The 13447-nt window shown below is 44.5% G+C and overlaps 2 protein-coding genes across 2 annotated transcripts; both read right to left on the minus strand.

Moving 5' to 3' along the window:
* Window positions 1–8024: 8024 nt before the first annotated feature.
* On the minus strand, window positions 8025–8720 carry LOC4352519 (pectinesterase inhibitor 10). Its single transcript, XM_015763806.3, has one exon. The coding sequence runs from the start codon at window positions 8718–8720 to the stop codon at window positions 8025–8027; it is 696 nt and encodes a 231-aa protein (XP_015619292.1).
* A 1404-nt stretch (window positions 8721–10124) lies between these two features.
* Window positions 10125–12132, minus strand: LOC107275832 (probable N-acetyltransferase HLS1-like). The gene is made up of 2 exons (XM_066306105.1): window positions 11857–12132; window positions 10125–11000 (listed from the first exon to the last, which is right to left on the minus strand). Exons 1-2 carry the CDS (start codon window positions 12130–12132, stop codon window positions 10125–10127), a joined length of 1152 nt encoding a protein of 383 aa, XP_066162202.1.
* Between the last annotated feature and the right edge of the window lie 1315 nt (window positions 12133–13447).

Raw genomic sequence — 13447 nt, forward strand, 5'->3', positions numbered from 1 at the left:
CAGCGAGGTGGTCCGCGCGCTGCTCCATGCAAGCAAGCGCGACTTTAAGGTCGCCACGGACAGAGATGGGGCCACCAGGGCCCGGCATCTTCATCTGGAGGTAGGCATAGTGGACCGCCGCCATGAACTTCACCAACGCGGGCCTCCCGAGGACCGCGTTGTAGGGCAGACTGAGGTCCGCCACATCGAAGCTTACCCGCTCCGTGCGGAAGTTGGCGGGTCCACCGAAGGTGACCGGTAGGTCGATGTGACCTAATGGCCACGTGTGCCCCGGCGTCACACCGATGATCGGTTGAGACGGCTGGAGCACCATCCCCGGGGCCTTGATAGCATCAAAGGCCGCGGGGGAAAGAATGTTGAGAGCCGCTCCTCCATCTATGAGGACACGTCCCAACTTCACGTTGCAGATGGTGGGGGAAACCACCATCGCAACCTGCCCTCCCCGGGCAATGCACGGTGGGTGGTCGGTCTGGTCGAAAGTGAGAGCAACCTCTGACCACCGCGCCCGACGCATCGCCTCATGAGTAGGGGCCATGGCCAGAAGCTCTCGCTTCATAGCCTTGAAGCTCCGGCGAGAGACGTGAGCACGCGCTCCTCCATCGACGGTGGCAATGGTGGCCCCAGGTTCTTGGAAACCTAGGTCATCTTCACCATCATCGATGTCAACAGCGGGGGCCTTCTGCTTGGCCTCACTTCGCCGTTTGCCGGAAGGAACCGCCGGGGACTTGCCCTCACGGCGTTCCTGCCTCCTGTCCTCCTCCCACTTCCTCATTCGCTCAGCCAAATTTTTGACTGCGCGACAGTCCGCGAGATCGTGGAGGGAGGTATTGTGGACGGAGCACCACCTGCCGGCGGGGCGCTCCCTGCTGGGAGTACCAGCCTCTTTCTTTTTGTCGCTCGCAGGCCTCCCCTTTCGGGTGGCCCGCGGAGCGCCCTCGACGGCGAGGACATGACCCTCGTCGCCGGAACGGTCCGACCTCTTCTTCCTCCTCCTGTCACGCCGCCCTGTCTGAGCGGCGGATCCGGGGGCGGCCGAAGCTGCCACTCCGGAACCGGAGGAGTTCCATGTCCACGCTTCCTCCTTACGAGCCACTCGGTCCGCAAGCTGAAAAAGCTCCGCGGTAGTCTGGGGCTCTTTGGAAGCGATCTTTTCGAGCATGCGGTTGTGCCGCACGCCCCCCCTGAACGCGTAGATCACCGCGTGTGCAGGGATGCATGGTATAGTATTGCGGACTTGGCAAAACCGCTGAATGTACGAGCGAAGCGACTCATCATCGCCTCGCTGTACTGCATGCAAGTCCGCTTCTTCGCCTGGGCGCGGATATGTGCCTTGGAAGTTCATGGTGAACTGTTGGCACAAATCTTCCCAGGAGTGGACCGACGCGGGTGGCAGGTTCATTAGCCAACCCCGCGCCTGTCCTTTTAGGGCCATGGGAAAGAAGTTCGCCATGACCCTGTCGTCACCCCCAGCGGCCTCGATCCCGGTCGTATAGACCTGGAGAAACTCGGTGGGATTGACGCTCCCATCGTACTTCTCGGTGATGGTGGGCCGGAACCTTGGGGGCCAACGGACATTCCGAAGACTCGCCACAAAGGCTCTACAGCCAACACCACCAGCCGGAGGCACGGAGGGCTGGTCCTCACGTCCATGTCGAGGTGACACTCTGGACGAGGAGGCACCCTCCGTTGCACGGGGGGTACGCCGGCTATTACGCCGGCGCTCGATGTTGAGGCGGGCATCCGGCTCCCCATGCTGATCCTCCCGAGTCGAAGGTGTCGACGAGGGAGTAGCAGCCGAATGACGTGCAGCCGCCGCCGCTCGCCGCGCCCTCCGCCTTGACGACACGGAGCCGGTGGTAGCGGCGCCGGAGGTCTTGGTGGTGGCTGACCGTCCACCAGCACCCAAGCGCTGCTGAGCCGTCATGACCAAGTTGGCCACGTCTTCCAGCCATCGTTGGGCTGGAGACTCCGGGTCATGGACGACAGGCGGGTGTCGTAGGAGCGCGCCAGCAGCCTGAAGCGCGCCCTGAGGCGTGCTGCCGTCGCCGTAGACGAGGAGGCGACGCCCCCCATCTCGCCGTTCTCCTGCATCACCTGCGGCTGGTGACGCCGCGAATTTGTCGACCCTCTCAAGCGCCTCCCCCTGCTTAGGGCTTTGGCGCGGAGGAGGTGGAGGAGTACGAGCTCGACGGCGTGGATTCGGCTCCCCATCGTCGCCGCTTACACTCGGCGAGAGGTCGTGCGTTTTTCCTTGCTCGGCCATTAGGCTGAACAAGAAAAACTTGGGGCGCACGGAAGAGTCTGAGAGCTCAGAAAGCACACGCTGAGCCCCCTACCTGGCGCGCCAGATGACGGAGCTCGTGGCTCCTCACCGGGAGACCGCGCAGGCCCCCCTTTGCCGGTTCGGCCGGGGGCTTAGGGTGCGATCTCAAGCTCTCTCTCTCCCTCTGGACGAGAAAAGATCACCTCCCGCAAGACACACGAGACACGGCGAAGTATACAGGTTCGGGCCGCTGCGAAGCGTAATACCCTACTCCTGTGTTTTTGTGGATTTGTGTATGAATGAGCTACAAAGTGTCAGCCCACTTCTCCCCCGCTCTAGGCTCTAAATCTGGCAAGAATCAACCAACCCCCTCTCTATGGGCAAGGTCCTCCTTTTATACTTCAAGGGGATACCACATGCACCCTTCCCTTTCCAAACTGGACTGTTCTTTTTCTCTTTAATGGGCGGAGATTGGTATGGCTGTCGTCCAAATGACACTTCGATGGGACAGCTCACACCTACCTCCACTCCCGGCGGAGACGGGCGCAACGTGAGATCGTGGCTGCCCGTTGCTGATGCGACCAGTGTCAGACCGGTCATTCTTGTCCACCACGCGTCCGTTTAACAACGTGCATGTTTGCCCTTCTTCGCGTAACACCTTGCCTGTAATGGTTAGGATGAAGCCTGGTATAAATCTAACCGGGGCTAACGTGCCATCTCTAAGAGATAACACGCTAGCTCCGGCTTGAGACGAGTTGCCTTGAGGCTTTCGTCTTGACGGGATGGGGCGAGGCGTGCGTCAGACCGCCAGTCGCCACCTAACCCTTGATTTGACCGGTCTGTGACTGGTCACAGACCGGATAAAAGAGCGTGCTGTACTGCGTTGCACGCAGCGTGACACGCTTGACCAGACTACAATAAATGCTGTTAGGTGAGCACAGCTGTGCTCACTTATCCCATATATGTGGCGCAGACTTCTTTAAGGGGTCGGGGTGCCCCGGCCCTCGGGGCCGGGGCAAGCGCAACCCGACCCCCCCTCGGGGGAAATCACGAGGAGGGCGGACACCTCACCCTCGGGCCCGACGTCCCCGAAGGTGCCAGGCCACGTGGGCGATTGCGTCTGCCTCAAGCCTCTGGTCATGATACTCCCGGTCCCATATCACCGACACCATCATTTCAAACTTTAAACCTGCTAATTCGTCAATTAAATCTAACTCTTCATCGGATGATTCATATTCTTCGTTGATGGTTTCAACTTCGTCTGTTTCTATGATAGAATATATTGACTCGTCATCTTTTATTTCATCATCACATACTAATATGTTTTCATTTACGCTATCTATAATTAGAACCCTCTCTTGTTCTTCATATTTACTAGAATATCTCTTTTGATCTTTATTTGGGCATGTTCTACTTAAATGATCTGGCGAGTTGCATATAAAATATCTGCATGTTTTATCATAGGTTTTCTTTGGATTATATCTTCTTACATTTCTTTTATGTAAGAAGGGTGCTCTATTATCTGATCTTCTTAAGAAATACCTTTTCTTTGTTCTAATATTATTGTTGTTTCTATTTTGATGTTTATAAATCCTTTTACTTCTAGGCTTGTCTTCTCCATATGACAAGGGTATTTGAACTATTTTATTGCAGAAATTGTAATCCGAGTGTTTCATAGATCTTTGGGCTTGGATACCCGTGCATATTTTTCTTAGTTGCTTAAACACAAAAGTTATGGCTTGAGAGATGTTGATTTCAGCTCCTTCAGTTTCCTTTTTATATTCTTCAAATATCATACTTCCTAGTGGGTCAGGTAATTTATTGAAATAACGTTCAACTATACCCCTGTTATATCCTTGTTTAGCAGTTGTAGCATTATATAAATAATGTTGGGAGAATTCTTTTATGCCTTTCCAACTTGTTAACGTTAATTTTTCTATTTCTTTTAACCTTTCATTTTGCAAAGTTGTATAACCTAATTCCGGATCTTCAGCTATAATAATGTTAGATATAACATTTGCAAAATTATGCGGATTGCTACCAGCTCTTTTCAATTCTTCATAATTATTAGGATTCTTTTCAACCCATTGTTCCCATAGAACCTTAGCAGATTCACCTAAGAATGTTTCTAAGTAGGTTATCATATCTTCAACTTTACTTCCTATATTGTGCTGGTTTTGTATATATTTTTGAACTATTAAACCTTTCCAAATACTAATAATATTAGGCCAATCAATAGGGTCATGTGCGGCTAAATTTAATATAGCACCATCACTCCTCTGGTTTTGAAATTTAACAGGCTTCTCAAAGTCTCTTCTCTTTGTACCCATATGCCTATATTGACCTGGTATATAGTTATATGAAAATTCTTCTCTATCAGGGGGCCATTTTCCTGCTGCCCTAGCTGGTCTTTCTCTTTCTCCTTCGTTTTCACAGTACCTTCTCCATATCTTTTTCTCTTTCCTGTTCCTAAGTCCACTTCCATAGCTTCCATTGCATTATCAAGATTATGTAACCCTACTTCATCTAATGTGTTTATAAAATCATTATATTGTTCTGCATTGTCTATTTCATTTTTTATGTTCTCCATCTCATTTATTAGATTAATTTCTTCTTCATAACTTTCAAGAAATAATCTTTCATTCTCTGCCCATTGCTCTTCTTCACTTAAAATTTTACCAAGATTTTGCTCTTCTTTGCCATGCTTATCTTGCTCTTTCCTCTTTATCTGTTCTATCTTGGTTTGTTGGTTTTTAAAAATTTCTACTGCCATATCTTCGTTCTTCTTTACTTTCTTTACTCTAGCTAATTCTCTATAGAAATAAAGTTCTTTATCTCTTATTTTAGGCCACTCACACTTCATAGAGTTATTATATTCTTCATTTATTTCCTTTAATTTATTTTCGTAATATTTTATCTCACTTTCTTGATCTAATTTTTCCATAAACTCTGAAACACTATGTCTTCTATTATCTATTATATTTCTATCAGATGCTTCTGTTTCTAAGTCATCTGTGGTTTTGGGTTTGTAATTTATAAATCTAATGCTGGTATTTCCTTTACTATTTTGATAACTTATATAATTTTCAGGCTGACTCAAAGTTTTACTTTCAATTAAATCACTAATTTTCCATTCTTCTCCTGCCCTTTCTTCAGAACTTATTTTTAAAGGGCTCATGAAAGTTATTCCCTTAGAGTGCATATTTTCAATCACGTCATTTACATTTATTTTGTATTTGGAGGCACTTCTATTAGTTAATCTTCCTATAAATTCTATGCTTACTAGCAAATTTGTTCCTTTAAATTCCTCGTATCCCTTTGTTTGAAAACCAAAACTCATTTTATCTATAAATTCTTTTATAGGCATCATTAGATCTGGGGCTATATATGTTATCAACATATTCTCATTCATGTCACCTTCTAAAAATCCTAATGCTGCTTTATCTATTGTGTCCCACCTTTTATCTAACAGAGTTATTAAAACTTTAGCTCCTAATTTCTTTCTTGTCATACCTTTGATTCCTATTATATACATACCTTGGTGAATATATTTATACCCTGAATACTTTAATCCATTTTCAAATTCCTTGGCTATAATTTTTAACTCAACTGGCTTTGTTAAAACGCTTAACTCTACTTCTCTAGATATTCTGTATAACCCATTTTTATTCTCAAAAAATCCCATGCAATATATTTGTTGAGGTCTTATTGCCCTCAGAGTATCTTTTTGATATCTTTCGAGCTGTTTGTCTACTTCTGCAATATCTTCAAGCTCATCTATGTCTTCATTTTTACCTTTTTGTTTATCAATACAACTTAAAGATTTATCGTCTCTGCTTGCTATTCTTCTAAACAAACTCCTAGATAGGTCCATTTTTCTGAATTAATAGCTTGAGACGAGGTAATTATGCCTGTTGAAGCCAAAACTATCTCTTTTCCTTTACTAGAATATATTATTTCTAATAATTCTTTGATATAGTCACTGTTTTGTAATATCTTATTCTGCCTTGTCTTATATTCCTCTAGCTCTTTTAGCACTGAATTTAATTTATTACTGACAAGCAAATATTGTTCTTCAGATTGCTTTCGTTCTTTAAACAAATCTTCAATCCTTCGCTCTAAATCTTCCTGCTTTTTATCCCAATTTATATAAAAATTATATATCAGATCAACAATTAAATTTAATTGACTATTGTTAGAGTGCCAACTATGGTCTTCAATGTGATTTAGCCTACACCTTATATTCAGATTATCTTTGGTAGTAATTACCTTTCCAATATTAGCTTCTGAATTTGATTTCTCTATGATGACTGGCTCTGATACCACACTTATGCTCCTTATACCTCAGACAATATTTCAAGAATCTGTTACTGTTCAAAACTACTATTTATTCGGCTGATTACTATTCAGTTTACTGTTTATTCGGCTGATTACTATTCAGTTTACTGTTCAAATTACTGTTCAGTACTGTTCACTTCGAGAGATATTTTAACTTTAGGATCTTTGCAGGGTGGCGAATCCTATTTAGACAGCCTCAGAAGCTTGCTTCAGATGATGTAAAGTCCTACTCGGTACTCACCGTATGCCTCACCTATCTATCTTTTTAAGTTGCTTCTAAAAGGACAGATAGGTGAGGCATACGGTGAGTACCGAGTAGGACTTTACATCATCTGAAGCAAGCTTCTGAGGCTGTCTAAATAGGATTCGCCATCCTGCAAAGATCCTAAAGTTAAAATATCTCTCGAAGTGAACAGTATCTCATCATATCTTCCAAAATCTATGGAATTGCCAGGTAAGACATCATGGGAAGATAGATATTTATTAAAAGCTACTAAAGATTTTGAATATATATGCAGGGAAATGGCTTCACAGAAGTCTGAATGGCTCACAGATATGAGTTCATGGAGACTGCCCCAACTGCCCAGAGGCCATGGAGAACGATTTAATCACAATTTCAGAATAACAGAGCTACAACAAGGGTTATTAAACCTCTTGTGGCAAACAAAAAAACAAAAAAGAAAAAACTCATGCCTTAAATGGCCTGGCATATATATATATATATATATATATATATATATATATATATATATATATATATATATATATATATATATATATATATATATATATATATATATATATATATATATATATATATATATATATATATATATATATATATATATATATATATATATATATATATATATATATATATATAATGTCATTTTGTCATTATCCACATTATCATCAACTCCACAAACATTGAGAGAAAATCAAGACATTGCAACAATACATGAACACACAAACATAATCAAGACGCTTCCACTAACATTTGTGAGGTGTGAAGGATGGATTTGATACACGGTCATCATAATAATTACTTCCTCCATTTCATATTATAAAACTTTGTAACATTATCCATATTCATATATATATTAATGAATCTTTTTTTAGATAATATATGTTAATAAATATAGACACACACATATATATATATACATATATATATATATACATATATATATATATATTATATATATATATATAATATATATATATATATGTATGTGTGTGTTTAGATTTATTAACATCTATATAAATGTGAGCAATACTAAAAATTCTTATAACCTGAAACGTAGGAAATAATAATTAAGGTGCCAAAGTCTAGGTTTTCTTTCTATCGCTATATATATATATGTACGTAGTAGTATACTATATATAGGATCATATCGATCGGTCGCCGGCCGGCGGCGTGCGTCTAGCTGCTGGAGCGGAGGCCGGCGGCGACGGCGATGGCGATGCAGTTGCTGGCGAGCTTGGCGAGCTCGGCGTCCTGCTTGGACATGAGCGGCGGGATGTCGCCGTCGCGTTCCTCGAAGCCCTGGTCGCAGGTGTCGACGTCGGTGCGGGCCGTGTCGAGCATGGTGCCCGTCGTGTCCTTGTCGCCGGCGGCCATGGCCTTGTCGGCCTCGTCGAGGCTGTACGCGATGTCGTCGTACGAGTCCATGCAGTCCCGGAGCACCGGCTTCGCCAGCGCCGGCGTCCTCGCGTCCGCGGCGAGCGCCCCCGCCGCCTTCTTCGCCGCCGCCGCCTTGGCGCGCACCGCGCCCATCGCCAGCCGCAGCACCGCCGTGGCGTCCAGCTTCGCCGCCGCCCCCGCCGCCGGCGGCGGCACCACCGTCATCTGGCACACCACCGGGTAGTCCGTCTTCGCGCACAGCGCCTTCACGAGGTCGCCGCCGGGGCCGGGAAGGATCGGCTTCGCCTTCGGCGGCGGCGTCGTCGGCGGCGCGGGCGTCAGCTTCTTCGGCGGCGCCGGTGACATCCCGGGCTTCCCCGGCGCCGCCTTCCCGTTGCGCGGAACGCAGACGGCGCCCGCCGGCGGCGGCGCCACGGCGGTGAAAACGACGGCGGCGAGGAGGACGCAGGCGACAAGCGGCGGCGACGACGCCATGGCGACGAGATGGAGGTTGCAAAATTGCAGTGGTTGTGATTAACTGTTACTAATAATAATTTGATGGATTTTTTTGTATTTATTTGAATATGGAGGGAAAGGAGGAGATTAGTTGGCTTTGGCTGCATTTTTTTTCCCGGGAAAAGTGGGGGCAATGGTGGCCAGTGGTAAGTAACTGCTATTTTTGGATAAAAATAGTAAAAGTGGTGATTAGGCGCCTAACTTTGCCATTTTGGTTGTATCATTGGCATGAATGAGAAGATTAAGAGGATTATTGCAGAGGAAGATGAAGGGGAAGGGATTGGATATATTGGATCTATATGATCTTGGTGATTAATTGCTCTTGATGAATGTAGGAGGGAATTGAAGTAGTGGAGATCAATTGTAGTAATGGAATGCTAAAAATGCAAACTAGAAAGACAGAAAAAGGCATAGCATGCTTAACTAGTGGCCTAGGTAGATTGAACATTGGCCGTAGAAAGATAGCCTTGTTCTCTTTTTTTTTTCTGTTTTTTTTTTTTTTTTTTTGAAATCAAAGAGAGATAGCCTTGTGAAGATATACACATATCTTTAGGGTGAGGTCCAAATAAATACATAGCCAATTAATAACATCAAAGGAATTATGTTGGTAGTACATACTAGTATAGGATAAGATGAGTAGTTAACACTATATTCTACATCTATATACTAACATAGGAATTAGTGTCAATTATGCCCATTCAAATGACCAGAACTAAATAGACCCACCAAAATCAAATAATCACGTATACTCCTCTACTCACAATTTCTCTCAAGCTGCATTAAATACCCTCCTAACACCATCCCAATTAATTACTCACCCCGTTTCAAAATATAAGGAATTTTGGGTGGATGTAACACTTTCTAGGACAGGAAGTGTCACATCCACCCAAAATTTCTTATATTTTGGGACGCGATGGAGTAGCTTCCTAGCTGAAATTATTATCTTCATCAAGATGATATGGGTAAGTGATGTAGATTATCATTGATCCGTAGAATTGGGAAGATCACAATAACAAGGGAAAAGAGTAAATGGTCATTCAAGAAGGCTCACATCCTCATTTTTTCACTTATGTTTATACTTATAAGCCAAAATTTTTATTTTTAGCTTTAAATTTAGAGTTGATTTCGGGGTTTTCATCAAAGTTTATTTTTATGCATTTGTGTTTAGATCACTAAGAACATGTATGAAAGTTTTATTCACAAACTATTTTTTTGTTTGCAACTATGTCGTTTGGTTTATTCCATGGATAAGCCAATAAGCCAAACGATGGGAGCGTCAAAATCCTGAGTAAAATATAAAATGGGCAAGAGACTAAACCCAATATTTAAAACGAAAAATAAGCTTATAGAAAATAATAAAATAATATTTGAAGTGGTCGATATTTAAGAACTGTGAACGAGTGGACTCACTGGCCAAAGACCAATCACTTCAGTTGAGCCTAGCCAAAGAAGATGGACACATAAGGAATTTGAATTCAAGGATATTTGGATCAATATCGTGGTAAATTCAGAAAAAACCAGCAAATTACACGGAATCCACGGCAAATTTGAAAGGAACTTGAATTCGCGCGCTTGGTAAATGGCAGCCAAGCACCACGGCGGCGTCGGCGCCACGGCGGCCAGCCGCGCCAGGAGCGCCCTGCCGCCGCCCGCCGGCCTCGGCGGCGGCGCCACCACCTGCAGCCTGTACGACGCGCACGTGTTCCACAGGCTCACGCACGCCCACGCGCCGTCGCCGCCGTCGCCGCCGCCGCCGCCGGCGAAGCGCGCCATCCACGTGCCTAGGCTGGGCGCCGCGCCCAGGACGGCGTCCACGTCGGACGGGCACAGCGGCTCGCCGCCGAACCGCCGCTTGTACAGCATCGCCGCCTGCTCGACGGCAAGCCTCTCGATCCTCACGTCGCTCCTGGACGAGGCCGCCGCCGGCGGCGGCCTGACGTCGGCGAGGGGCTGGACGAGGATGGACAGGCGTGCCGCCGTCGCGTAGCCGCGCCGCCCGACGAAGAGCCCCCGCGACGCGGCGTTCGCGGCGTCGGCCGCCGCGACGACGTGGCGCGCGCCGTGGCGCGCCGCCCACGCCTCGACGGACTCGACCAGCTTCAAGCCGATGCCCTTCCGCCTGTGCACCGGAGACACCCGGAGGCCGAGGACGTAGCCGGCGAGCACGGTGTCGCCGTCGACGACGCCGGTGGCGACGCGCTTGACGCAGCCTCGCGCCACGCCGACGAGCTCCCCTCCTCCCCCTGTGAGCTCAGCTACCTACTTATGGAAGGGCCAGAATTTATAATGAAAATTTCAGACAAATTTGAATAAATGTTCACTAATTTTTGTACAGATTTGAATGTTTTAGCCTAGAGAACTAGAGAATTAATTGCTACAAGTTATGAACACGCATGCATATGAATTCATATGAGCCTATTAGCTTCTAAGCATGGTCAAACCTAGTTGGAATCCCTAATTAAGATCAAAGACTCACTTGATTGAAAGTATCTCTATTCTCAAATAGATTTTTTAAAAAAAAACTCAAATATATAACGTCCTAAAATGAATAGAGTCAAACCTCGATATATTAAATCATCGATACAATAAAAATGTTATGATTTAATATTTACAAATGGGACTTTATCATGAGAAATCCTTTCATGTAACTATATTTTTATTAATTTATGTAAACATATTATCAGAAATGTAACGGTCGGACACTTGCGACATTGAAGACTATGTCAAAGTTTAAAAAAGTCAAGTAGAAAAGAACAGAGATGGTAGCATGTAAGTCTGAACCTAATTCATATGACTAGCCTTTGCAAGATTGGCTATATACTTAGGGTAACTGTGCAATTAGCAAGTAGCCAGTGAGGTGAAACAAACATTCCATTTCCATATTTGGGGGCATGTAAAGCCTAAAGTGAAAAGGTAACTCCTAGCTTATGAAGACCACTCTTTAGGGCAGTTATAGAATTGTAGACAAGAGGTATCATATCATAGCTAGCTTATGATCATGTCAAGCTTATGATGTCAAAGATCTAGCTTTAGCTAGCTAGGTACATGAAGCAAACACACAAAAATCACATTGTTAACCCATGTCTATATATATATATATGGTCTAGAAACATACCATCATGACATGGAGCTGGAAGAGCCTGATCCTGCACAAGGGATCACCCATCATGTTGGTGACAATGGAGAAACCCTTCCCCGCGCCGATTTCGCAGCTCCTCTCGAGCTTTTCGATGGCCTCCATGTCGCGTTCCCGGTCATACTCCCTTATCGAGACCTCGCTCTTCGCCATGGCGATGGCGGTGGTGCTGTCATTGAGATTGAGAGCCATGTTCTTGTTTTTCTTGCTGATGCTGCCCTTGCTTGGTCTTGTGGCACATGGATGGCTTGTCATCTGTGGTCCTTTTTTCAATTGTAGTTTCAAATGCTTGATGTTTGCTTGAGGCTGCTCACATGCACCTCCTTTGCTTCTTATAGAGATCACATCAACAAGAACTAATCAGCAACTTTTGCTAATAGTGATGATGTTAATGACACAAGAACTAGATTGTTTTCTGATTAAACTTGCAACCTTGCTAATATATCTATGTCAATTGTCAGAGTGTCTTTATAGTAATATCACAGCAAGTAATACAGAATCTTAGTTATGTTCTGGACTAGTAGAGCCATCAGGCTTTTGCATTGTACAATTTATAACAAAGTCAAACTGCAACTTATTGCAGAAAGAAAGTTATTCCTTTAATTTCTCTAGAACAAAATTATTGGAATGAAATACTTCATCCAAATCTTTTGCTCATATTAGAGTGGCATCTACACACATACCTCAGAGTCAGAATGCATAAATACAATTTTGTATTGAACAAATAAAAAAATCGGTGATTTCTTTATCATCGGAAATTCTCGGATTTCTTGAAAAAAAAATCAGAAATCTTTTCATCGGAATGTACTTGATAGCAGAGTTTGCATGACACTAATCAATTTAGTCTTACTTCTAGAAGCGAATCATTTGTACATTGTTACTTCCGTCCCAAAATATAAGGGATCCTAGCCGGAGGTGGTATATAAGAAGTTTCAATCTTACTTGCAGCATTCAAACAAGTTTCCATATTTTGGATGTTGGATGAAGCATGCTCATCATCCTTCATAAGAGTTGTGAAGTTAAGCAAGGTTTACATAAAAGTTTCGCTTTCGCAGCTTGGTCAAACACAGTCAAAGAACCCAAGGTACAGAGCACTATGCTGTGTATCCTCCTTTGGGCAGCAAAAGTTTGTGATTTGAGGTGTCTACACCATGAATGATCTGATGCAGTGGGCTATTACCATGTCCCATCAGTCGGCTTCAGTTTCAGGAATGGGGCTCCTTTTGACGGCCCACGATCATGAACCCCAGCAATTGGCCTGGATTCAACTGTAAATTCAATTTTTCAGCAGAATTTGTTGCATGCGGGAATGTCATTTTGATCAGTTAATTGATTGGTATTGATGCAAATTGTCTGATAAGAAACTGTACTTGCAGGTTAATGTGTCAGACTAATCAGCCTGTCAATGTCTTCTGCAGCTAAGACTTTTTTTTGTTTGGGAGGACAGCTAAGACTTAATTGAATGCTTTCAATTATTTCTGCACAATGAAGCATCAGAAGTAAACAAAGACCATATAAAAGTAAACTAGCTAAGTATCCAGATCAGTAATTGTACTCTGCATATTGTTTT

Source organism: Oryza sativa, chromosome 12, assembly GCF_034140825.1.
Source record: "Oryza sativa Japonica Group chromosome 12, ASM3414082v1".
NCBI lineage: Eukaryota > Viridiplantae > Streptophyta > Magnoliopsida > Poales > Poaceae > Oryza > Oryza sativa.